A 25,608-nucleotide genomic window follows, 5' to 3' on the forward strand; every position below is an offset into this window, starting at 1 on the left:
ACCATAAAGAGGACCATTGACAAGGTCTAGAGCCAGGACACTGTTGTCAGCACCAATGGGAACTTCTGAAAGAGGGAGTTGCTGTTTCTCCAGACGACGGAGTAATGCCATGACATGTGGGGCATGTACCATAGCGTAATGGTTAGCATCCCTGGCTGGTACATTGTGGATCACCAGTGCAAACCTGACTACCCTTGGCTTCACCTGCGTAAGAGTTTGACATGTATATTGAACACACCACCTTGTTCCCCTCTCTGTGTCCGCCCCGTTCTCCCAACTATATGTGTCTATCTCATCCTCCCCACTCTCTTTGTCTCTTCATCTCATCCTTTACTTCTCTCTGTCTATTTCCTCCATTCCCCCTCTGTGACAATGCCTTTCTTTCCCCTTCCTCTAACCAATCATCCCCCCCTAATTCTCTTTCCATCTCTGTCTCCCCCTCTTCCTTTTTCACCTACACACTACCACTCTACATCTTACACCTACCTCATGCATCTCCCCTTCATCCTTTCGTTCTTTTCGTCCCTTCCTCTATCCATTTAAGACTGTGCCCAGCCAAGTCATCTCCATGCGTAGTGCATGGAGTACTCTTAAATGATGAAGGGCTGATACTGCTCCCATGACATCATGACATCCATGTCATACAGGGAAGGCTACATATCAGGGGCTTCAAAATCATTTATTTGCCCCTGACATACAGGCTGCCTTGCAAAGCAGGTGGATAATGCAGGCCAGTACTACTCCAAGACAACATACAAGTCATGATAGGCAGCCTACTTGCAGGGACCTGGACCACTGTTTCTTACCACTAAATGTAGACTGCCCTGCAAAGCAGACTGATTTGGCGGGACAACACTGTTCCCACAACACATCTGTCATACAGGGCAGGCTACACAACAGGGGCTTCAAAAATCGTTTATTTGCCCCTGACGTACAGGCCGCCTTGCAAAGCAGATGGATAACGTAGGCCAGTACTACTCCCACACAACATACCAGTCATGATAGGCAGCCTACTTGTAGGTGCCTGGACCATCGTTTCTTACCACTAAATTTAATCTGCCCTGCAAAGCAGACTGATTTGGCAGGACAAAACTGTTCCTATGGAACATGCCTGTTGTGCAGGGAGAGAATATGCCAAGAATTTCTGTACATTCAGGAATACTTTATGTTTGTATAAATACTGGCATTCAGCAATATTCAGTGTTTGTGTAAATAGCTGCATTCTCCATCCAAGAGGTCAGTTCTGTTCTGGTTGTACATTGGTGACAGTACTAAATTTGCTTTTTCTTGTAAGTTTTATACTTCATTTATGAACCTGCCTTCAGATTTGGACTTGATTGTGGTTCTGATATATAAAAAGGCACATTTGTTTTAGGTTGTTGAAGGTACTCTTTATTACCTCCGGCTAGAAGTTTGTACCACCAACTCCAACAGGGGAGAAGATGATCCCAGTTCTGAGTGCATTCAAACAGGAGAAGCGGTAAGATTTATATCATAGAAACATGAAACAAAAACAGTTCATATTTCATGTACCTGCATTTCCCTTCATAATAACAGTGTTCACTGACACCTGTGTTTCAAACTATATCTTTTTAATCTCATGTGAATAGTTGTGTGACATTTAAGTTTCATATAGTAAAGAATATAACTAGCTGAGCCTTGCCTCTCATGCCTTGTAATCTGCCATCTGTAATGTTCTCTGTAGTCCGTGCATCCAAATGCCATACCAAACCTTGCCTTGCTATACATCTTGTTACCATCACTATACTGTGGGTTCATATACAGACATCAAAAAATGTTTTGCATCACCCCGGTTCCAAGAGTTCCAGAACCAGTATAGAAAATTGGAATAGAGATCAACATAAACATCATTTCTGCCCTTTTTATTGCTCATGAAAACCACTTATTGCATGTTGTATTACCATATAGTGAGACCTTCAGAGGTGGTAATCCAGATTGCTGTACACACTGGTACCTCTAATACCCAGTAGCACATCCTCTTGCATTGATGCATGCCTGTATTCATCATGTCATACTATCCACAAGTTCATCAAGGCACTGTTGGTCCAGATTGTCCCACTCCTCAACAGCGATTCAGAGTAGATTACTCAGAGTGGTTGGTGGGTCACATCGTCCATAAGCAGCCCTATTCAATATATCCTGGGCATGTCGATAGGGTTCATGTCTGGAGAACATGCTGGAAACTCCAGTCAAGTGATGTCTCGTTATTCTGAAGGAAGTCATTCACAAGATGTGGACAATGGGGATGTGAATTGTCGTCCATGAAGACGAATGTCTTGGCAATATGCTGCTGATATGCTTGCACTGTTGGTTGGAGGTGGCTTTCACGTATCATACAGCTGTTATGGCACCTTCCATGACCACCAGTGGTGTACATTGGTCCCACATAATGCCACCCCAAAACAGCACGGAACCTCCACCTTGCTGCACTCGCAGAACAGTGTGTCTAGGGCATTCAGCCCAACTGGGTTGCCTCCAAATGCATCTGCGACGATTGTCTGGTTGAAGGCATATGCAACACTCATCGGTGAAGAGAACATGATGCCAATCCTGAGTGGTCCATTCAGCATTTTGTTGGGCCCATCTGTACTGCGCTGCATATTGTTGTGGTTGCAAAGATGGACCTCGCTATGGACATCGGGAGTGAAGTTGCTCATCATGCATCCTATTGCACACCATTTGAGCCATAACATGACATCCTGTGACTGCATGAAACGCATTATTCAACATGGTGGCATTGCTGTCAGAGTTACTCCGAGCCATAATCCATATGTAGTGGTCATTCACTGCAGTAGTAGTCCTTGGGCAGCGTGAGCGAGGCATGTCATCACCTCTCTGTATCTCCTCCATATCCAAACAATATCACTTTGGTTCACTCCGAGACGCCTGGACACCACTTGTTGAAAGCCCTTACTGGCACAAAGTAACAAAGAGGATGCAATCAAACTGCGGTACTGACCGTCTAGGTATGGGTGAACTACAGACAACATGAGCCATGTACCTCCTTCCTGGTGGAATGACTGGAACTGATTGGCTGTTGGACCCCCTCCATCTAGTAGGTGCTCCTCATGCATGGTTGTTTACACTTTTGGGTGGGTATACTGACATCTCTGAACAGTCAAAAGAGACTATGTCTGTGATAAAATATCCACAGTCAACATCTATCTTCAGGAGTTCTGGGAGCCGGGGTGATGCAAAACTATTTTTATGTGTTTATATGAATGTAATGGAGTTGACTCTAACCTGGTTTCTTGTTTGTGTTTACTTTTCTCCTCTCCATCCCTAATTTGCTACCCCACTCAGCTCCAACTTACAGAGCAAAATTGCAATTGGGATCATTGTCCTGATGCCTTCTAAGGCAGACACATGAAAATTTCATGACAAACAGGATGCAGCACATTATCCTGGACTGAGGGTAATCTACTGACACCAAAGAAGGTTTGGTTTGACTTGGAGGAATGTAGTAATACCATTGATGTTCAAGTTATACATAATGCTTTGATTGATAGTTGTAGTTGCAATCTCAGGGTTTTCACAAACGATGAACTTATATATGAACAAATGCAATCCAGTACATATTGTGGTAGTACCTTTTTAGATGTGGACACAATATCAGCCTTGTGCGAAGACTGACAAGTAGCTCTTAATGTAGGGAAACGTTAAATTTTTCACTTCATGAAACATGTGTGATATCCTTTGACTACAGGATTAATTAGTTGCAACTAGTCAGTTATGTCATGCAAATATTTGTGAGTAACAATGTATAGAGATGTGAAGTGGAACAACCATATAGCCTCAGTAATAGGTGAAACAAATGGTAGGCTACAATTCATTGGTAGGATGCTGGGTATCGTTTCTCTACAAATGACTGCATACAAAACATATACATAGCCCATGCTTGCAGGCTGCTCAAGATGGTGGGACCTGTGTCACTGCAGAAACATAGAGTGTATATAAAGAAGAGTAGTAGAAATTTCACAGACTTGTTTGACTTGTGAAAGAGTGCAACAGAAATGGTGTGAAATCTCAGGTGGGAAACACTGAAAGAAAAATATACATACCACAAGAACTGGCTTAGAAAAATTCAGGAATCATACAGGGCGTTTCAAAAAGAAAGAGCAGATTTCAAACATTTATTTCTCAAAAACTACAAATGATAGAAACACAATTCAAACGTTTCTTGTCAGAGAAAGGTTCAAAGTTTTTCAATGGTCCGCGCAGAAGTTCCATGCAAATCCGCAGTGGCGCTGGCGTTTGTTTGTAGGAAAATGGCGACGACACCACAGGAACGATCATTTTGTGTGCTGCAATTTGCAAAGTTAGAGTCCATTGTTGGTGTGCAACGTGCATTCCGCCGTCAATTCAACAAACAGCCGCCTCGTCATAAGCAAATTTATGAGTGGCATCACAGATTCGTAGAAGATGGTTGCATCTGCAAGCGAAAAAGCACGGGTCGTCCACGCACATCGGATGAAAATGTCGAGCGTGTCCGTGCAGCTTACGAAAGGAGCCCTAGAAAATCCACGGCACGGGCAAGTCACGAACTAAACATGTCTAAAACAACGGTATGGCGCGTTCTGAGTAACCGTCTGCACATGAAGCCGTACAAACTGCAGTTATTGCAAGCATTGCATCCTGACGACCACAACAAAAGGTTCGAATTTTCAACTGCAATTCTACAGGACATGGAAGAGGACAATTTTGCCGAACGATTAATTTTTTCAGATGAATCAACGTTTCACATTTCTGGTAAAGTTCATCGGCATAACGTACGAATTTGGGCGAGTGAAACTCCGAGGGACGTTATTCAACATGAAAGAGACTCACCAAAGGTTAACGTCTTTTGTGCAATTTCGGTAAACAAAGTTTATGGACCTTTCTTTTTCATGGAGAAAACTATCACAGGAACCATTTACCTGGACATGTTAGAAAACTGGCTATTTCCTCAACTTCAGGAAGATTCAAATCACTTCATCTTCATGCAAGATGGCGCCCCACCACACTTCTCTGAACCTGTACGACGGTACCTAAATAACACCATTCCAGGACGGTGGATTGGAAGAGCAGGAGCACAAGATCAATGTCATCGTCTGTGGCCTCCCAGGTCACCAGACCTTACTCCCTGCGATTTTTATTTGTGGGGGTACATAAAGGACTGTGTTTATGTCCCACCTATGCCCGCTACTCTTCAAGAGGTACGACATCGAATTGTTGCGGCCGTGAATTCGGTAACTAAAGACCAGTTGCGTCGTGTGTGGCAAGAAATGAGATACCGGTTTGATATTTGTCGTGTAACAAATGGTGCTCATATTGAGGTACAGTTTTGATATTTGTTGTGTAACATTTGGTACTCATATTGAGTGAAGGACCGTTGGAATTGTGTTTCTATCATTTGTAGTTTTTGAGAAATAAATGTTTGAAATCTGCTCTTTCTTTTTGAAACGCCCTGTATTTCAGGAGATACACTATGGACATTCTTTGGACCTCTACATATCTATCCCATAAAGTGACTGAGCAGATTAAAAATAACCAAATAATAACTTACATTCAAGCGAACAAGCACTCATACTTCCTACACTCCATCTGTGAACAGAACAGGAAGAAATCTCAATATGAATGAAAAGCACCCTCTGCCATACACTACAGTGATACACAGTGTGTATGTAAAATATGGAAAATGCAATTTCTCAGCTACAGCAGACCAATGTGTGGTTCACAGAGACTTATAACAGGAAACACACACACTCCTATGGCCACTGTTAAAGATATAGCCACTACTCATATAGAAATAAAAGCAATGGGCTCACAAAAATAATTATCAACCTCACTTTTATCAATGAAGAACCAATAACCAATAGAAGCTGCTAAAATAAAATCATGAAGACTTAATGTTTTACTGTGGGTAACACCTCATGTAAGAAACAAACCCATGTGCAGTCAGGGGCAGCTATTAATTTTGCACCAAAAAGTCAAGTTAATTTCACCTGTAAGAAAGATGACAAGAAGTCTTATCTGGAATACAAAAAGAGTTCTTCTCGACAATTATATTGCTAAGGGCTAAGCAATTACTGGCACATACAACACAAGTGTTCTAGAAAAGGGTGATGAAGGAAAAAAAGTAGCCTCATGTCTGAAGAATTCATCTGCGTACAAGGTGTCCTTTGGCAATGGGAAAGCTGAGGGATTTGAAGCTCAGATTTATCCACCCTATTTACAACATTTGGCTCTACTTTTTACTACCACTAGCCCCCCCCCCCCCTCCACCACACATACACATTACCTGTGGTTGGTAAACATTTAGAGGTCAATGTAGAAGACAGAGAAGTCGTGAAAGTAAAGACTCACACTTCAACTTGCAGATGAAGATATCTGACTGCATGGTACACAGCCAGAAGCTCACAGTCATATATTTCGTGTGTGGGAGTAATATGCCAGTGGCTGCCAGGCATTGTTAGAGTGCTGCACCAATGGGTATCTGGCTCATATCCACAACAGTAGTTAGCGCTGCATCAAGTTTTGGGGATGCTTAAAGCGCTGCCATTGGCATTGCTCTTCTTTTGTATCCTTGAATGTGGAGCACATATCTTCTGTCCAGTGCACAAGAGACCTCCTGTTTTAACATTAGGAGCTGACAATGTTGCTGTCAAAGGTTCCTGTATCTCTGCTGCATGGGGAAGGCGTCATCTGTAGAAATTAAGTACATACAAGAAATGTTGTAATTCCTTGGCTGTAGGTGGCCTGGGCAGTTGTAGTATTGCTTCTACCTTCTTGGTCAAAGGAAGAAAGCCCACAGCTGAGATTTTATGACCAAGAAGCGTCACTTCTGACTGCCAGAAACACATTTGGCTATGTTCATTATGGCTCCGTATTGTTCTAGTTATCCAAAGACCTCAAGCAGGAGCTGATGTTGTCCAGATTGGTGGAGAACACCAGGGCATCATCAAGGTAAGCAAAGCAAAATGGTAATCTTTGGAGAACAGAATCTATAAATCTCTGCTACATTTGAGCTGCATTGCATAAGCCGAAGGTCATAATCATGCTCTCTCATATAAACCAAAAGGTGATATTATGGTGGTTTTGGTACGTCTCCTGCAGCTGCAGATATCAGGGTGTAAGGTTTTTCTCAGTCCAAGATGGTGAAAATGGTGGCACCATGTAGTGTGTAATTAGAGTACCTGTAATAGTGGTATAGAGTATCTGCCAAAGACTGTTTGATAGTTAAGCCATAATAATCACTGCAGTGGTGCCAGGTGTCACCTTTATTTGGCACTAAGTACAATGCCGATGACCAAAGACTTTTGGATGGTCGCATTAATCCTTCCCATAACATCAAATCAAATTCGGCCTTCGCAGTTGCTTAATAGTCTGGAGCCAAAGATTTAGCAAACATCTAGACATAGACACCATGGAGAGTCCATCCATCCATCATGGGGTATTCACCTTGGGGCACCAGGTGGTCTGGTCAAAGTGAGGTAGTCCCTCAGTAATGCAGCGTACTCACCACTTGAAGCCTCCGTCAGCAGGACTGCTGTGCGGGAGTGGAAGCTGGTGACAACAAGGCTAGTGACGTTGTCCACCAAGTGGGCATTCGCCACATTTGGTAGTAGCTGGTAGTGCACCAGGTCTGCTCTACCTCTGTGATGTCCGCAATGATGAAATCCCACACATATGGGTGGTACAGTCCAATACTAAGGTCTAATTGCTGACTGGCATACAAAGCAATTGAAGAGTTGTTAGTAGCTGTTAGGCAAAAAGCAATTGGCACCTGACAATGATGCAGTGACGTACAAGGCAATATACTCAGGTCAGAGCCAGCGTCCACCAGGAATTCTATACCGGACGCTTAATCAATTAAAAACAGGTGCTTGAAGGATGTTCGGCAATAAGTTGTGCCTACTACTGACTGTCATCGACATTTGGGAACAAACAAGATGGTGAACACTTCTTCCCCTGATTACCAAACTAGCAATGTTACCAACATACCTGTGTGTTGCTCAATTGAGCTGCATGTCCATCTGCGAGGCAACAATTGCCTTGATCTGCAGTGGCAAGTGGATATCCCATAATGTTCATAGCAAGGTATCCGATACTATGCCCATGTTAACTTTACTGCGCAGATGACACAGTTACTGCAATGGCTTGCTATTGCAGATCTCTTCCTGTGTTAGGACTTGCCTAATGTGATCATGTGATCTTCCTGGGAGGCAGCCGCATGTTGTATCAATTCTGTCTTGAGCACCTTTAGATCACCATTTGTCAGTGCTTATAGGGGAAATGCTGCCCGACAGTTGTCAGATGTGTTCTATATATAGGAGGAAGAAACTCAGGAATGGAATAACAGATTTTATTAATTCCAACACTTTAGGCTACTCTCCACTCATAACTCAAGAATAATTGAATTGGAGCATAGCCTCCTTAGAGAATCACAGTTTTTAATCAGAAAGGATGTTGAAAAACATCATAGCACGGTATCAGAGTGTAGTCAAAACAGAAAATAAAGTTAAATCTAAGCTAAACATGTGCATGGAGAAACAAATTGCTCATAAAACCCAGCTCTCCTGGTGGCCAGGGTAGAAATACTTGAAAGCAATTCTCTTGCTATACAAACATGATACTGTACCATCACTGCAAAACACAGGACATCCTGCAAAAGATGGAGACTGACGCATAGTGTGCAGCAGCTTCATTCAGATCAGGACAACTAACTTTCTTAGAAGATTTTCATTAAATAACAAAATCTGACATCTTATATTACTATTCATCTCTCGTGGTCAACAAAAGTCATAAAACATAAATGGGAAAAGCAAAAATATCTGATACACATGACAAATATATTCATTTAGCTCTCTGTTTCCAATGTAACAATTACTTCTGTATTCTACCATTAGTTATTAATTTTCATTCCAATAATAAAACAATGGAAAATTCAGGATGGAATGTACAATATTATGAAAAGGAAAATTGCTGCTCGCCACGTAGTGGAGATGCTGAGTCGTAGACAGGCACAACAAAAAGATTCTCACAATTAAAGCTTTCAGCCATTGGCCTTCATTAACAACAGACAACAGACACACATACACACACACACATGCACACACTCATGCAAACACAGCTAGTGCTCATGTTGCAGTCTCAGGCAACTGAAACCTTACAATTGCGTGAGACTGCAGTCATGTGTGTGAGCTGCGTTTGAGTGTGTGTGTGTGTGTGTGTGTGTGTGTGTGTGTGTGTGCGTGTGTGTGTGCATATGTGTGTCTGTCATCTGTTGTTGAGAAAAGTCAATGGCCCAAAGTTTTAATTGTGAGGGTCTTTTTGTTTAGCCTATCTGCGACTCGGTATCTCCGCTGTATGGTGAGTAGCAACTTTCCTTTTCGTAATTTTCATTACAATAGCATGACAATAGAGACCATCAAATTAACCCCCCTGCCCATCCATACTTTAATCCATAATAAATACAATTTTGCAAAACACTTAATGATATCCACAACATTCTAGGATAAATTGTAATAGTTATTGAAATTCAACTAAAATTTATGTAAGAATGAACTGGTAAATCCACATAAAGCATGCATGCATGCTTTGTCAATGAAGCAACAATGTGTCATCCTCCCTACATGCCCCCAAAAGCCAAGTGCAACCAGGCCTACGAGCACCTGGCTGCAATTCAGTATCAAGATGTCTCTTCATAGCATGTGTGGGCATCGTGAAGTATCTTGTAAACACGGGTTCAGACCTTGCAATATTCCTCCATCCTATATTAGGAGACAGCAGGGAAGGCTGAGGTACCCTCCCTCACAGGCAGCAAACAATTTTTGCCATTAAAACTTACTGCACATACAACAGCAATTTAGACCTAAGACTACACCATACATATTTGTGGATGTTTTCTGTGGCTGACGAAAATGAGCTGATCCTAGGTGCAGTCTTTCTTAGCCACTACAGGTTGCTAGCCAACATAACAAATGGCCAGCTCATTGATGTGACAACAAATTTAAAGACTGTGATACAGCACTGGCAGGCCACATTGTACAGTATAAAAACTGTGAAGTGCTCTAGACCATACGATGACATCCTCAAAAAATTCCATGACCTCACTTGCCTGGTTGGTGCACAAAAGGACATTAATCATTTGGTGGTGCATGACACGATAACCACTTCCTGCCCTCCCACATCATGCCAGCCACGTCAACTCGCACCCAATAGACTTGCAGTAGCAAAGGCAGATTTGAAGGTCACGCTGTTGAAGGCACAGTTCGACAGTCAAGAAGCCCAAGGTCATTGGTGCCACATTTACACCGAAGAAAGACAAGTCATTGTGCCCATGTGGGGAGTGTCATGCTCTTAGCTCACGAACAGTGCCAGACAGATCCAGTCCCACACCTTCAAGACTTTAGCCACGCATTGGCAGACTGTGCATTATTTAGCAAGATTGATTGTGCAAAGGCATATACCCAAATTCTGGTGGCACCCAAAGACATTGAGAAAACAGCTATTGTAATCCCCTTTGGGTTTTTGAAAGCCTGTTTGTGACATATGGTCCTTGCACTGCTGCCTATACCTGGCAGCAGTCCCTGGATGGCATATTGTGAGGCTTGCCATTTTGTTTCACATACCTCGATGATGTCCTGGTGCAGTCCAAGTTGCTGAAGATCCATTGCCACCACCTAACTACCATCTTTCAGCACCTCAGTGAAGCTGGCATCATTGTCAGTCCAGTGAAGTGTGCATTCAGTGTGATGAGAAACGAGGTCCATGGCCACTTAATTACCTCCACCAGATTGACACCATAGCTGGACAAAGTGCAAGTGATTCTAAACATGCTGCATCCTCAGATGCACAAGAAATAACTCCGTTACCTTGGCATGTTGAACTTTTACCGCCATGCTCTGCCCAATGCTGCCACCATGCAAGAGCCCATGACTAAGGCACTACACAATCCCATTTCGAAAGGAAAGACCCCTGTGAATTGGACAGACAAGCTGAAGTAGAGATTCATGGACTCAAAATGAAATGTCACAGAAGCAACACAGTGTGATCTTAGATGTAGTGGTGAATGCCATCCAGACCGACATCAGCATGGCGTTACAACAGCACCTTGATGGGGGCTGGCAGATGTTCGGTTTTATCTCTAAGAGGCTATCGGAATCGCAATGCACTTGGAATGCTTATGGCCAAGAGTTGCTTGCGTTATATGCAGCAGTGAAATACTTCCGCCCATCAGTAGTAGTCTGACAATTCATCATCTTCACTGACCACAAACTGATTACTCATATGTTTCACAACAATCACTCTGTTCACCGTGTCATATCCACCAATGTCACAATTTACTACTGACATCCGCCATATTTCGGGGATAGACTACATACTCGCTGATTGTTTGACCTGAGCGTGTGCCATTATATCATCCTTGTGAAAACTTTGAGGACGTTGGCAAAGTACAGGAGAATGATGAAGAACTGCACAGTTTCTGTCACGCCACCTCCAGCAGCTTGCAACAGAGGTTGGTACCTGTCCCCAGAACTACATGGAAAACTTGGTGTGACATCTCAGCCAGTGCTCACCAACTGTTCCTCCCAGAGAAATTCCGGTGCAGTGCCCTCAACTGTGTGCACGTGCTGTAACACCCTGACACCAACAGGATTTTGATCCTCCTCGCTGTGTGTTTCATCTGGTGCAGGTTTCAGAAGGACTGCTGCAAATGGGCTCGCCCTCACATGCCATGTCAGCTTGCCAAAGTCAGGAGGCACCTTCCCCAATGCAACATGTCAATTTGAACACGTCTATGTGGACCTCATTGGCCTGCTCTCTCCCTCTCTTAAGGCACATGGTATCTTATAAGTATAGTGGACCACTTCACTCACTGGTTGCATCAACACCAATCATAGACTTCACTGCCAAGACCGTTGCCACCACATTCGTTGACACCTAAGTGGCATGCTTTATATGTCCCAGTAATGTGACGACTGACCACATTTGCCAGTTTCACTGCACATTGTTCACACATGTCGCCAGACAGTGTGGCATCCGATTACACGAGACAACACGTTACCATCCACCGTCAAATGGCATGGTTGAATGGCACCACAGGACTCTGAAAGCTGCCCTAACTTTCCATGACACCTCATGGCCTGAGGCACTCCCACTAATGCTGCTTGGCCTCCAAGTAATGCCAAAGGAGGAGATCGATGTGGCACCTGCCGATCTCGTTTATGCACAGCATCTGACAAGACTGGGTGATTTTGTAGAAGTATCACCCCCACATGGAGCCATGGCACCCACTCCGGTAAAATGCCTGTGCACTCAAATGGCTGGTCTCCGAGAGCAAGAGCCGATGCAGTACAGCTCTGGGAAGATATTCATGCAGACCAACCTGCAGCACTGCATGCGCATCATGTTGCATACCGACACAGAACAGTCACCTCTCTAGCTCTCCTGCTCTGGACCACACCATGTGATCACCTGAAGGAAAAAACGTTGGACATTGAGTGCAACAAGAAACAGTCTACAGTCTCAACCAACCACATCAAGCCAGCTTGCAACTTGTCTGCTCCAGCAGCCACACGCTTTTTAGTCCCCGAGGAAGATCTGACAGCAGATGACACTATTTTAACCAGCAGTCAGACAGATCCTGCACCTGTAGCCACCGGTGATGCACAGCTGCAGCCTGCTGTTATTGTGGCACCACATACACCTTCCACCACACCAACCAGGCAGCCTGTGCTGCTGCCCGGACCCTCACCACAGCTGCCAGTGGACTACAGCACATGCCCTGGCCTCCATGTCTGATTCAAATGTCTGTGCTGTAGAGATCCCATCCCCAGCTGAACACACCTTCAGCCGATAGATCCAGTCGAGCTCCAGATAGTGCCTCCCATGTCCTTTGCAGCTCCTGGGCCTGCGTTTGTGTCTCTGTGGTTCTGCCACATTGGGTGTTAAGGCAAGATTGGTGTTTGTTCCAGCTACTGTATTTGCATTGCCATTGAGCTCCACACATTGCCCTCTGTGCCACCGGACTTGTCCTTAGCAGCTCTAGGACCCGCGTTGAAGTCGTGAAGACACCATACTCATGTACACTCTCCGGGTCTGTGTTGCCTCGAGTTTTGAGGCTGGATCAAGCAATGCACTGTGCTCCTGCAACTGAGTCAGTTGATGAACTTGTGGGACATGCCACATGTGAACACCTGGACTTGTCATCCTTGATGTCACTCTGAAGAATTTAAAAAGTGAAATTTGTTCTACTGTAGTGCATTAACTGTAGCACTGGTGAACACTCCATGTCGTTATTAAGATATCAGTGCATTGGCCTTTGAGACATCTTCCCAACTGACTTGCAACCACACGCATACACCACACTTTGCTACAGAAAGTTTCTAGCCAACACAAGCTACCGGCACTGTCACTAGCCGACTGTGCAAGGACACGTCCAACAACGCCAGTCCGGCATGCTGACTTCATGGGCCACCAGCCCTCCACTGCTGACCAGCCCAGCGCAGCTGCGCCCACACTGTCACCATGCAACATGCAAACTTAAACAAATGCAGGCCACGGAGCAATCGGCATTTTTTTTTTTTTGCAGCTATGGAACGCTGCTCCCTGAGAGAAACGCATGAAGGGCAGAGCTGCAGCACAGCTGACACAACTAAACGGTGCCAGGCATTCGCATGGCCCACACATGCAGCTTTCCTGCTACACCAAATTTTGGCAATGGTGCATCATGCACAGGCCCATGTGGGACAAAGCAGGCAGGCAGTGTGAGCTGATCAAACTGATGCAACTCGTGTCTCCAACCTTTCTCGTCATCTCTGACCTTTCTCGCCATAAACCAAGACAAGTTAACACAATCCCTCACAACCGTGTATGTGAAATCTTGCACATTTTTTCATTTCACGACGAGCATCCATTCATTTTGTAGAGCTTTTTCTCCCACCTGTGAAAGTCATGATGATCCATGGGTCACATCAGAAACTGGACTTTCGGAGATGCAGCATTTGTCTTGTGTGGTCCACATGGTCGCGCCACAGCTCATCACCAGAGTGTATACCCCACGAAGATCGGTCATTGAACCATACTGCCAGTACAATGGATCTGTATGTATGGACATTAATGATAAACATTGTTTGTACTATCTTGTAAAGTATTGAAAAATAAATGTGTGTCACTGACAGAAACGATTCCCATCATTTCCTATCACCAAGTCTCACCCTTGATCATAGTGCTCGGGTACAGCAATAAAGCCAGATTGCTGCATGCTTATGACTGTAAGCAGTGACAACCAAGTCCACACTTCAATATATATTTGAATAGAGCTTTTTAACAGTGTTACCAATAATGCTACCTTTGCACAAAAGGCATCTTTTGAAGATTTGTTGTTGTGTTTTGGGTTGCATAATACCACAAATTGTCAAAACTATTTTGAAAATTTTAATTGCGTCCATCAGCACTACTTTCAGTTTCACTTCCTGAAAGTAATCATTTGCCACGCATTCTGTCTCCTTGTAATTGTAAAATTTTCTCAGGAGACTTCTCCTTTTCATAGAACTTAATTCTTTGTGTATACATGTGTTAAAACTAAATCCACAGATTTTCATCTTATGGTGGGGTGTTATTTCAGAACAAGCTACTGTGTGACGTACAGGTGTGGGATAGACCATGGCTGCCTGAACGTGAAGTTACAGAACTAAATTGCACTGCAATAAATGCAAGGCGGAAAAGAGAGGTGAGTGAATGTTCTGAAGAATGAGTTATTAAACTTTTTTAGGCAGTTATGTTATCTAGTAGCAGTGAGTATAAGAGGATTGTTCTTTGCCTCACAATAGTTACATATTTACTGAAGTATAAGATGATCTTGGGTATGAGGTGCCCCCCCCCCCCCCCCCCCCCGTTTTCTTAAGAGGCTCATTGAAAAAATTTATTTTTGTCTTATTCCGACTAATCAAAATTACAACTGTTTTACTGATGTAAAGTATCTCCCAAAAAGTTAACATATATCTATTCTAAACTTGTGCCATGTATTGTCTATATTTTGAAAATACTACAAGAAATAAAATAAACAGAAGGATTGGTTTACATTAATTTTCAGGCCATTTTGTTTTCTACTTCTTTTCTTACTAACCCTGTAGTCTGTAGTATGTCTCTTCCATCCAAAAATATCAACAGCTTGCTACCCTCTCATTGGCTATGTAGAACCAGCTGGCACTCTCCCTTTAATTCCAGTCATATGTCATGGTGAGTGTCAACAACATTGTAGCGAGACACACATAAGTACACCTCTGGCCCCTATCTACACTTTTACCATCCTCTGCAGAAATGGATACTGTTGTTGAGCATTTGTCTAATTTTAAAGTCAGTTTGATTCAGATTACAGGTAGATTCAGGCAAACTGCTGTTTAAATGTGGTAGATGTTCATAAAAAGCCAAAGTAGGTTGTATAGATTCTCATTGTTGGCAACATGAGGAAATTTGCCACTCACTCATCATTCCCCTCACCGCAATCTTCAAAGCTTACAGCTGAGCTGGTGTCACTGTTCCTCTTCCAACCCTCACCTTGAGCAACTGTGAAAAAAGACTGCAATATCTTCTAAAGTGCAGGTCATATGTAACAACACCAACTAATATATGAAAGAAAGATTGCAGTTACAATTCTGTCCCATTCTCAGACTTCTGCTCATCCCACGATCCATAGTGATGTCTGTTGTTACTATCCCCATGACGGGTCTTGCCACTGTAATTTATTCTAGCGATAAGAATTACAGTCAGTTTAGTATAATTTAATTCCTTTGTTAGATATTTCATTTTGGATTAATTTTTCTTCTTGTTTCAACTGAATGTCACAATCATCTTCTAAAGATGATTAAAAGCTGGTAACACTTTTACCCTGTATTCTAATACATGAACAGTGACCAAATTTGTAATTTGCAACCCACTTAGTAAATCATTACAGTCTCCCATAACCAAATTCCGTTTTTCCGTTTTTGAATGTTACCTTTACTTAAAAATCAGCATTAATGTTTGTATACCTAGTCCAAATGTGTTTGACAATGTTTGTTGCAAACCTGTTCAAATATGATACAAGTTTGTACAATGGTAGAATTTAATGCTATTTATTTCTGTGTTTCACAAAATCGTCACATTTTAATCCAAGCAATAAGCTGTTGCAGTGTCCAGTTCATAGGTTCTTGCATATCTCTTGCACTAGTGTCATGTGAGTCAATGTCACATAATCATTCAAGCAATGTTGATACTGTATCAAACAGTTCAGCATATTGGGAAAACTTAAGCCTTTTTCGATGCAAATATCAATTGCCGAGCCTTACCTTCCTAAATTTTTTAAAATAAATCTCCACGACTTCAATAGCCAAAGCTTCATCTCTAAATGTAAGATGATGTCTATAAATGTAAGACTATTCTATACAATCTACCATCTCAGGCTTATGTGTCTGTTGTCAGTAGTTTGATAACTTTAATTTGGGAAAAATAGAAATATATATTCTGCATGTAAACTGTTATGTAGACACTTGTGGGAGGCCTTGCAGATGCACATTTATTTATTTATTAACAGTATTATGAGAAGGGGAGTTACTACTCACCATATAGCGGAAATGCTGAGTTGCAGATAGGCACAACAAAGAGACTCTCACAATTAAAGCTTTCAGCCATTAAGGCTTTCGTCAACAATAGATGCACGCACATGCACACACACACACACACACACACACACACACACACACACTCAAGCAAATGCAACTCTCGCACACAATTGCAATCTCAGGTAACTGAAACCACACTGCAAGCAGCAGCACCAGTGCATGATGGAGTGGTGACGGTGTGGGGGTAAGGAGGAGGCTGGGATGGGGAGGGGAAGGGGTAGTATGGCGGGGGTGGCAGACAGTGAAGTGCTGCAGGTTAGACAGAGGACACGGGAGAGGTTGGCGAGGGGGGGGGGGGGGAGTAGTGAATAAGGAGAGAAATAAAAAGACTGGGTGTGGTGGTGGAAAGACGGCTGTGTAGTGCTTGGATGGGAACAGGGAAGGGGCTGGGTGGGTGAGGGCAGTGACTAATGAAGGCAGGATGTATTGCAGGAAAATTTCCGACCTGTGCAGTTTAGAAAAGGTGGTGTTGGTGGGGAGCATCCATAGAGCACAGGCAGTGAAGCAGTTATTGAAATGAAGGATATCATATTTGGCAGAGTGTTCAGCAACAGGGTGGTCCACTTGTTTCTTGGCCACATTTTGTCATGGCTATTCTTGTGGACTGAGAGCTTGTTAGTTGTCATGCTTACATAGAATGTAGCACACTGCTTGCAGCTTAGCTTGTAGACAACGTGACTGGTTTCACGGGAATTATTCATTTATTTGGTTATTTATCTATATGTGCTATAAATGTATGTATGTCTTTCTTCAAACTATGTTTTAAGCTAAGTAAGAGGTTTAATGTTGCGTCGCGTGTCCCCGAAGCCAAACTAATATACCAGTACTATTCGGCTTGTCCAAACCCCTTCATTTTTCTGTTAGTAGACGTATTGCAGGTTTCAGCTATGTTACAAACAGAAAAAGAGTGCGATAAACACAGAAGTTACAATGTTAGTGGATATTTCTTCGTTTATCGTCAAGTGCATCCCTAAGGTTATTTCAGATAGAAGATTTTGGCCTCCGAGAGGAGGTCACAAAACTTCATTGAACTCTTTCCCCCCATCCATCCTACTGCTCGACTCGCGCACCTTTCGACTTCAGTCGGTTAGGCCCAATGAAAAATGCTGTCCATGGGAAGCAGTACATGAATGATTTGGAGATTATTGGTGCAACAAGACGGTATGTCCAGCATCATCCAGTAGCGTGATACCATGCGGGGATACAAGCCCTCTCAGTAAAGTGGCTCCAGGCAATCAAATTGAATGGAGACTACGTTTAAAAATAGGGTTGGAGCCAAAAGAGTGGGGAATAATATGTTATATTGGAATCATGAATGAAACGAACCTGCTTTCAGAAAAAAAAATTGTTGCATTACTTATTGAATGTCCCTCATATACAGGATGGCCGCTATCGACAGGGGATATAAAGTTGATTCCGTATTTCTAGATTTCCAGAAAGCTTTTGACACCGTTCCTCACAAGCGACTTCTAATCAAGCTGTGGGCCTATGGGGTATCGTCTCAGTTGTGCGACTAGATTCGTGATTTCCTGTCAGGAAGGTTGTAGTTCGTAGTAATAGACGGCAAATCATCGAGTAAAACTGAAGTGATATCAGGTGTTCACCAGGGAAGCGTCCTGGGACCTCGGCTGTTCCTGATCTATCTGAGCAGTTCTCTTAGATTGTTCGCAGATGATGCTGTAATTAACCGTCTAGTAAGGTCATCCGAAGACCAGTATCAGCTGCAAAGCGATTTAGAAAAGATTGCTGTATGGTGTGGCAGGTGGCAGTTGACGCTAAATAACGAAAAGTGTGAGGTGATCCACATGAGCTCCAAAAGAAATCCGTTGGAATTCGATTACTCGATAAATAGTACAATTCTCAAGGCTCTCAATTCAACTAAGTACCTGGGTGTTAAAATTACGAACAACTTCAGTTGGAAAGATCACATAGATAATATTGTGGGGAAGGCGAGCCAAAGATTGCGTTTCATTGGCAGGACACTTAGAATATGCAACAAGTCCACTAAAGAGACAGCTTACACTACACTCGTTCGTCCTCTGTTAGAATATTGCTGCGTGGTGTGGGATCCTTACCAGGTGGGAATGACGGAAGACATCGAAAGGGTGCAAAAAAGAGCAGCTCGTTTTGTATTATCACGTAATAGTGGAGAGAGTGTGGCAGATATGATACGCGAGTTGGGATGGAAGTCATTAAAGCAAAGACGTTTTTCGTCGCGGCGAGATCTATTTTCAGTCACCATCTTTCTCTTCCGAATGTGAAAATATTTTGTTGAGCCCAACCTACATAGGTAGGAATGATCATAAAAATAAAATAAGAGAAATCATAGCTCGAACAGAAAGGTTTAGGTGTTCGTTTTTCCCGCACGCTGTTCGGGAGTGGAATGGTAGAGAGATAGTATGATTGTGGTTCGATGAACCCTCTGTCAAGCACTTAAATGTGAATTGCAGAGTAATCATGTAGATGTAGATCAATGCGGCCAAACTGGAGGAAACGACAGCTGAGAGGATAAGAAGCAAAAACAAGTTATATGGGTGTACAGTTACAAACGTGTTCCAAGGAGGTGCAGCTACTAGAAACAGGAGGTAAAAGATCTCTGACAGTAACCCCAGTACCAGCAACAGGCAGATGGGCCACTAGCCTAAAGTAAACCAGAAAACTGTGTGCAACATTCTGCATGAGAACTACCAGTATCTGTGCCACTTACAACACGTGCATGGTTGATTAACTACGAACTTGTCTTCACGGCGATGGTTTTGTTGCTGGTTCGTCGCACAGACCACGACCGTGCTTGAATGTCTATCATTTATCTTACTCACAAATGAAGCTACCTTTGTGGGGAAACAGTATCATCAATCTTCACAACGCCCACCTGAGGGCTATTAACAATCCCCATAATATGATGGTAGCGAATCATCAGCACGAGCCTTAACGTGGATTACTGGCGACTGCCTCCTGCGACCAGCATTCCTTCCACAACACGTCACAGCCGAGGCATATCTTCGCTTCCTGTTGATGACCCTGTCTCTCCTGCTGAAAGACGTGCCTTTGGTGGTATGAAGGGTACTGTGGCTGTTACAAGATGGTGCTCCAGCTCACTACCCTCTTGAGTGCGGAGCTGAAACACTGTTTCAGGCACAACAGTCCCATTTCCTGGTGTGTTCACATGTGTCCTTTCAATCATTAGAACCTACACAGTCAAAGCACTCTTATCTCTGTCTTCAAGAGAGTACCTCCCGTGGAATGAATTTCCAACCATATGTCCATGTGACCTTGAATGCTCTGTATCTCTCAAGGAACGTTTCCTGCAGTTTTTCGCCAATTACCAAATCCACCCTCCACAGATAAAGCTGTCTGAAAAGTTGTTCATAATACACTCTAAAAGACAAAAAAGCAACGTCGCACCACAAAGGACTTATCCGTATTGGGTAGATATCGTCAGATATGATGTACATGTACAGACAAACTAATGATTACAAATTCAGAAAAATTTGCTGATTTATTCAAGAGAACGGATTTCACAAATTGAGCACGTCAATAAAGCGTTGCTTCACCTCTGACCCTTCTGCAAGTAGTCGTTCAGCTTGGTATCGATTGACAGAATTGTTGGATGTCCTGCTGAGGGTTAGAGTGACAAATTCTGTACAACTGGCGAGTTAGATCGTCAAAATCACGAGATGTTTGGAGGGCCCTGCCCATTGTGCTCCAAACATTCGCAATTGGGGAGAGATCTGGCCACCTTGCTGGCCACAGTAGGGTTTGGCAAGCACGAAGACAATCAGCAGAAACTGTCGCCATGTGCAGGTGAACGCTGTCTTGCTCAAGTGTAAGCCCAGGATGGCTTGCCACGAAGGGCAACAAAACAGGGTGTAGAACATTATTGACGTACTGCTTTACTGTAAGTGTGCAGCAGATCACAACCATAGATGTCCTGCTATGAAAAGAAATGGCACCCCAGACCATCTCGCCTGCTTATCGGGCCGTATGGCGGGCGACCGACAGGTTGGTATCCCACTGCTGTCCAGGGCGTCTCCAGACACGTCTTCACTGGTTCCTGGGGCTCATTTCAAAGCGGGAATTATCGCTGAAGACAACTCTACTCCAGTCAATCATATTCCAGGCCGAAGATGTGGCTGGAGACGTCCCAGACAGCGGTGGCTACCAACCTGAATGTTGCCCCCCTTATGGCCCAACAACCAGGTATGATGGTCAGCGGTGCAATTTCTTTTCACAGCAGAACCCCTTTGTTTGTCTACCACAGCACCCTTACAGCATAGCGGTACGTCGATGGTAATGTACGGCCCATTTCGTTGCCCTTCATGGCAAGCCATCCTGGGCTTGCATTTCAGCAAGATAATGCCTGCCTGCACACGTCGAAAGTTACTTCTGCTTGTCTTCATACTTGCCAAACTCTACCTTGGCCAGTAAGGCCGCCAGATCTCTCCCCAACTGAGAACCTTTGGAGCATTATGGTCAGGGCCCTCCAAACAAGCTCTGGATTTTGATAATGTAACATGCCATTTGGACAGAATTTAGCTTGATATCCCTCAGGAGGAGATCCAACAATTCCATAATTGCATAAGGGCCAGTGGTGGGCCAAGGCGCTGCTTCTTGCTCAATTTGCGAACCTCTTTCTCTTGAATAAATCATCCAGTTTTTCTGACAGTGTGATAGTTTGTCTGCTCATGTACAGTCATGGACGAAACGAGCGAAGCCGGCCGGAGTGGCCGTGCGGTTCTCGGCGCTACAGTCTGGAGCCGAGCGTCCGCTACGGTCGCAGGTTCGAATCCTGCCTCGGGCATGGATGTGTGTGATGTCCTTAGGTTAGTTAGGTTTAATTAGTTCTAAGTTCTAGGCGACTGATGACCTTAGAAGTTAAGTCGCATAGTGCTCAGAGCCATTTGAACCATTTTTGAAACGAGCGAGACCCCTCGCCTTTTCGTTATGCTGATCTGCACAGCTTTAAAGTCTGCTACACAGCATAACAGACAAGGCGATGAAGTGCTACCAACATACTACGCACAGGTGTGAAATTGGGAAACTATCCGAACTTTCTCAAACTGTTTTCAATCATGAGTAAGACTATACTAATGCTGATTAGTGTGTTATACACAACACGTAAATATAAGATATGAATGAAAGACGAAACGCTAATTAGTATGAACTGTACTAACGAAAATTAATTTCAGCTTACCGAGATAACGTAACTGTTTTAGTAAGACAAAGTACCCCAGATCTTTACGAATTAGCAAAATATTATGTGCATTCGGTCGCGAAACAGTCTGTGTCAACATTCAGACCAGTCATACTCGATTACCGTTGCTGACCTACCATGTGGAAATTTAGCAATGCGTGAAGATTCGTAACGAAATTCAGCTAAAAATCATTCAGTGCCTCACTTAAGTCAATTCAATTATTGACTGAAGCGGAAAAAGTAGGCAGTAACAAGTATGAAATTCTACAAGAGTTTCGTATTGACATCCACAGGGCGCTGGTACAGAATAAATGTAGCAATAAAACGTATTGGAGGCGCGAGAATTTCTTAAAATTGCTTTACTGCCTCCATCGAAAACGAACCAGACATTTTAGCGTGTAAGGATTCAATTGAAGCGGTGTCTCAGCTGCTAAAAAGTATCTACACTATAGCGACTGCGCATTGAAATCTTTGACCGTCGATTTCCCAGAAGCGGTCGAGCTTATGCTGATTAGCCAAAACACGTGTTCGCTCATTTTTGTCTCCTCTTTCGCTGAGCGAAGCTTCAGCAACATCGTGGTATGGCACTTGGCGGTTTCCCTCGTAAGTGGCGTGCGTTGCGATTCAGTAGACAGAGTACGTCCACTTTCCTCGACTACTCATTGACACGTTTGGAAATTTTCGTCCTAGTAGTGGTAGTTTGCATTGTGAGGGCTGGTTTTCCTGATAACGATCTACTAATGGACTTTGCTCCTAATTTACGTAACGGTCTAGTAGACCTACAGCAACGACTTGAACCGGAAATGTTTGTTTATTTGGATAGCCGTTTCTTAGTTGCCATATTTCGTTATAATATTTTCCTTTGTTTCAAAACGGCAAGTTTAGACAGTGTGCGATTTGTGCTTTTACCAGTGGGGGGCGGGGGGGGGGGGGGATGTCTTAGGGGTTAGTATAATTATATATGTTACTAGCTTGGACCGTGGCGTTACCCATGGTTAAACAGTTATTTATAAATAGGTGTTAATGCCGAAACTCACTATTCACGCGTATGCACTATCAGAAAAGCCATCCCTTGTTATATCTTTAAAAGTACATTATAGTTAAAGCTTATTTACAAAATCATCTACATACATGTATACGAGGGGAATTCAAAAAGTAAAGGCACATTTGTGAAAAGCTGTACTTATTCTGATGATAGAAAACTGAAACATGCGTTATTTTTCTACGTAACCTCCCTGGACTTCAATGCAGTTTTCCCGACGTTTTACGAGTTTTTTTATTTCATCAGAAAATACGTTTATCGGTGGCATCTGTAACCAATTTTGCACCGCATGACGTCTTCATCACTTTCAAATCTTCTTCCCTGTAGTGCTTCCGTTAAGGGTCCAAACATGTGAAAATCGCTTGAAGCCAGGTCTGGACTGTATGGTGGATGTTCCAGAACCTCGAATCTCAATTCCTGCTGTCCGTTTGGGAGAATGTGGGCGAGCGTTATCTTGTTGCAGGATGACACCTCTACACAGTTTTCCACGACGTTTGGATCTGATTGCAGGTTTTAGTTTCGTACGTAGCACATCACATCCATCATACAATACAGACCTGGCTCTAAAGCCTCGTTTCGCTGGGGCGACGTCTTGCAACATTCTGGCATGCTACGGAAATGTGGCGTGCGTCGTCTTGTCATTTAGTTCTAGATGTTTTGAAATGCTTAACTACTACATATAACTTTTTCAAAATTAATAAGCAAACACATTAATAGTAAACTTCCAGAGTTCGGCTCCACAAATTTAAATTATATGTAAAAGTTTTACTCCAGTGCTTGTGAAATAAACATCCCAGGTTGGGATGCATAAACTAAAACCAGAGAAGGGGATGGTCTGATGCAGAGAGGGTTGGGGGGGGGGGGGGGAAATCCCCTCCATCCCCCCCCCCATCCCCCCCTGCAAATCGCACACTGAGTTTAGATGACCACTGCAACTTGGTGACATCAGTAACAGTTTAATACTTTGAAACAGTTACGTGTGGTGTACGAGGAGTGTACTCTGTTGAATGAGGAATACATTAAACACAAAAGCTGCGTCCAGTAATAATAATTAACTTTCGGTTACAGGACAAAGCACAAGTCGAAATATTGTATATTCATCTCAGTACCCAGTAAAACTTAAGCTGGAACGATTGCCAACATACTTTTGTGGGGAAGGCCAACGAAAGACTGCTTTTTATTCGCCGTACGCTAAGAATACGCAACAGGTCTAGTGAAAACGCTGCCTACACTACGTTTGTCCGTCCACTGCTATGCTATTCCCGCGCGGTATGGGATCCTTGACAGACGTAATTGACGATGCACGCCAAAAACGTCCAAAGAACGGTAGCACGATTTGTAATGTCACGAAACAGGGGAGAGAGAGTCCCAGATTTGATAAGCGAGTTGGGGTGACATCCATGAAAACAAAAGCGTTTTTCGTTGCAGCGAGATCTTTGAACGAAATTTCAATCACCAACATGTGTTCTGAATGCTAAAACATTATTTCCTCGGGAACTTACACAGGAAGAAATGACCATAGTAATAATGTAATTCAGGGCTCGTAAGAAAAGATTTAAATGGTCCATTTACCGCACGCAGTTAAAGAGTGGGACGGTAGAGAAATAGTCCGAAGGTGGTTCGATGAAACATCTGCCAGGCACGTAAATCTGGATTGCAAAGAAATCCAGTGGATGTAGTCATGTAGATGTAACAACGAAATTATGTCGTAATATGCTACATGTGAATTACATTTGATTTGAACATCAAGTTGTTTCCTGTTTATTTATTTTTTGTTCATTATTTTCAGCAATAGACAACACCTAGGTGCGTTAAATTGATACTGCAATAAAATGTCATGCATGGACCAATTACAATAAATTAATTAGTACTTGTACTGCAGTATCTGCCAGTGTCTTCAGCAGTGGATATCGGATACGACGTTCCTAGGGTGTTTATAAGTGGATATTGCAGACGACTTCGAACAAAATTTGAATGTAGCTTCGTAAATGTTCTTTGAGCAAACGATCTGAGTTGCTGGCGAATACAGTTTATCCTCACTAGACAGTATATATTATCATTATACATAAGGTGAAAAAGGTTTCGCCGGGTGCGGTGGCCGAGCGGTTCTGGGCACTTCAGTCACGAAGTTCGCGACTGCTTCAGTCGCAGGTTGGAATCCTACCTCGGGCTTGGATGTGTGTGATGTCTTTAGGTTAGGTAGGTTGAAGTAGTTCTAGCTCTAGGGGACTGATGAACTAAGCAGTTTGGTAGCATAGTTCTTAGAGCCATTTCTTGACCTTTCCCGTGAGTTTCTTTACATAAACGGCCGTATCTTTAGATTGCGTTGACATGGAAGCTCACTGTTTTACACCACCAAGGGACCGTATACCGCATGTTTTACACCACCAAGGGACCGTGTACCGCAGGAAGTGCGAAACATTTCCTCTTATTATGTCTACCCGTACTCGAGGTAAACGGGTTTTAAGGGTTGGGTAGACAGATAGGCGGTCAAGAAAGTGAGACAAGTAGGGATCCATTTCTACCGATTCCTAACAACGAAAATGTCTACCACAGTTACTGACGATGGGGGCCGCATAAATAATTCCCCCTACTTTTTATTCAAATGTTCTAGCTACAGTCGATACATCAGCATATTAATCGTAGCTACGCTTTAGATCCAAATCACGTTTACAGGAATGCAAATAAAATCCATTTGCCTATAC

At 43.3% G+C, this 25,608-nt stretch overlaps 1 protein-coding gene across 1 annotated transcript in view; it reads left to right on the forward strand.

The window, feature by feature from the left end:
* Window positions 1-25,608, forward strand: part of LOC124796463 — a 279,228-nt gene that overhangs the window by 103,404 nt on the left and 150,216 nt on the right. The window contains exons 3-4 of the mRNA XM_047260686.1: window positions 1,376-1,480; window positions 14,633-14,737. Coding sequence (XP_047116642.1) covers window positions 1,376-1,480; window positions 14,633-14,737 — 210 coding nt within the window. The remainder of the gene's footprint in view (window positions 1-1,375; window positions 1,481-14,632; window positions 14,738-25,608) is intronic.

Source organism: Schistocerca piceifrons, chromosome 4 (assembly GCF_021461385.2).
Source record: "Schistocerca piceifrons isolate TAMUIC-IGC-003096 chromosome 4, iqSchPice1.1, whole genome shotgun sequence".
In the NCBI taxonomy this organism is placed as follows: Eukaryota; Metazoa; Arthropoda; class Insecta; order Orthoptera; family Acrididae; genus Schistocerca; species Schistocerca piceifrons.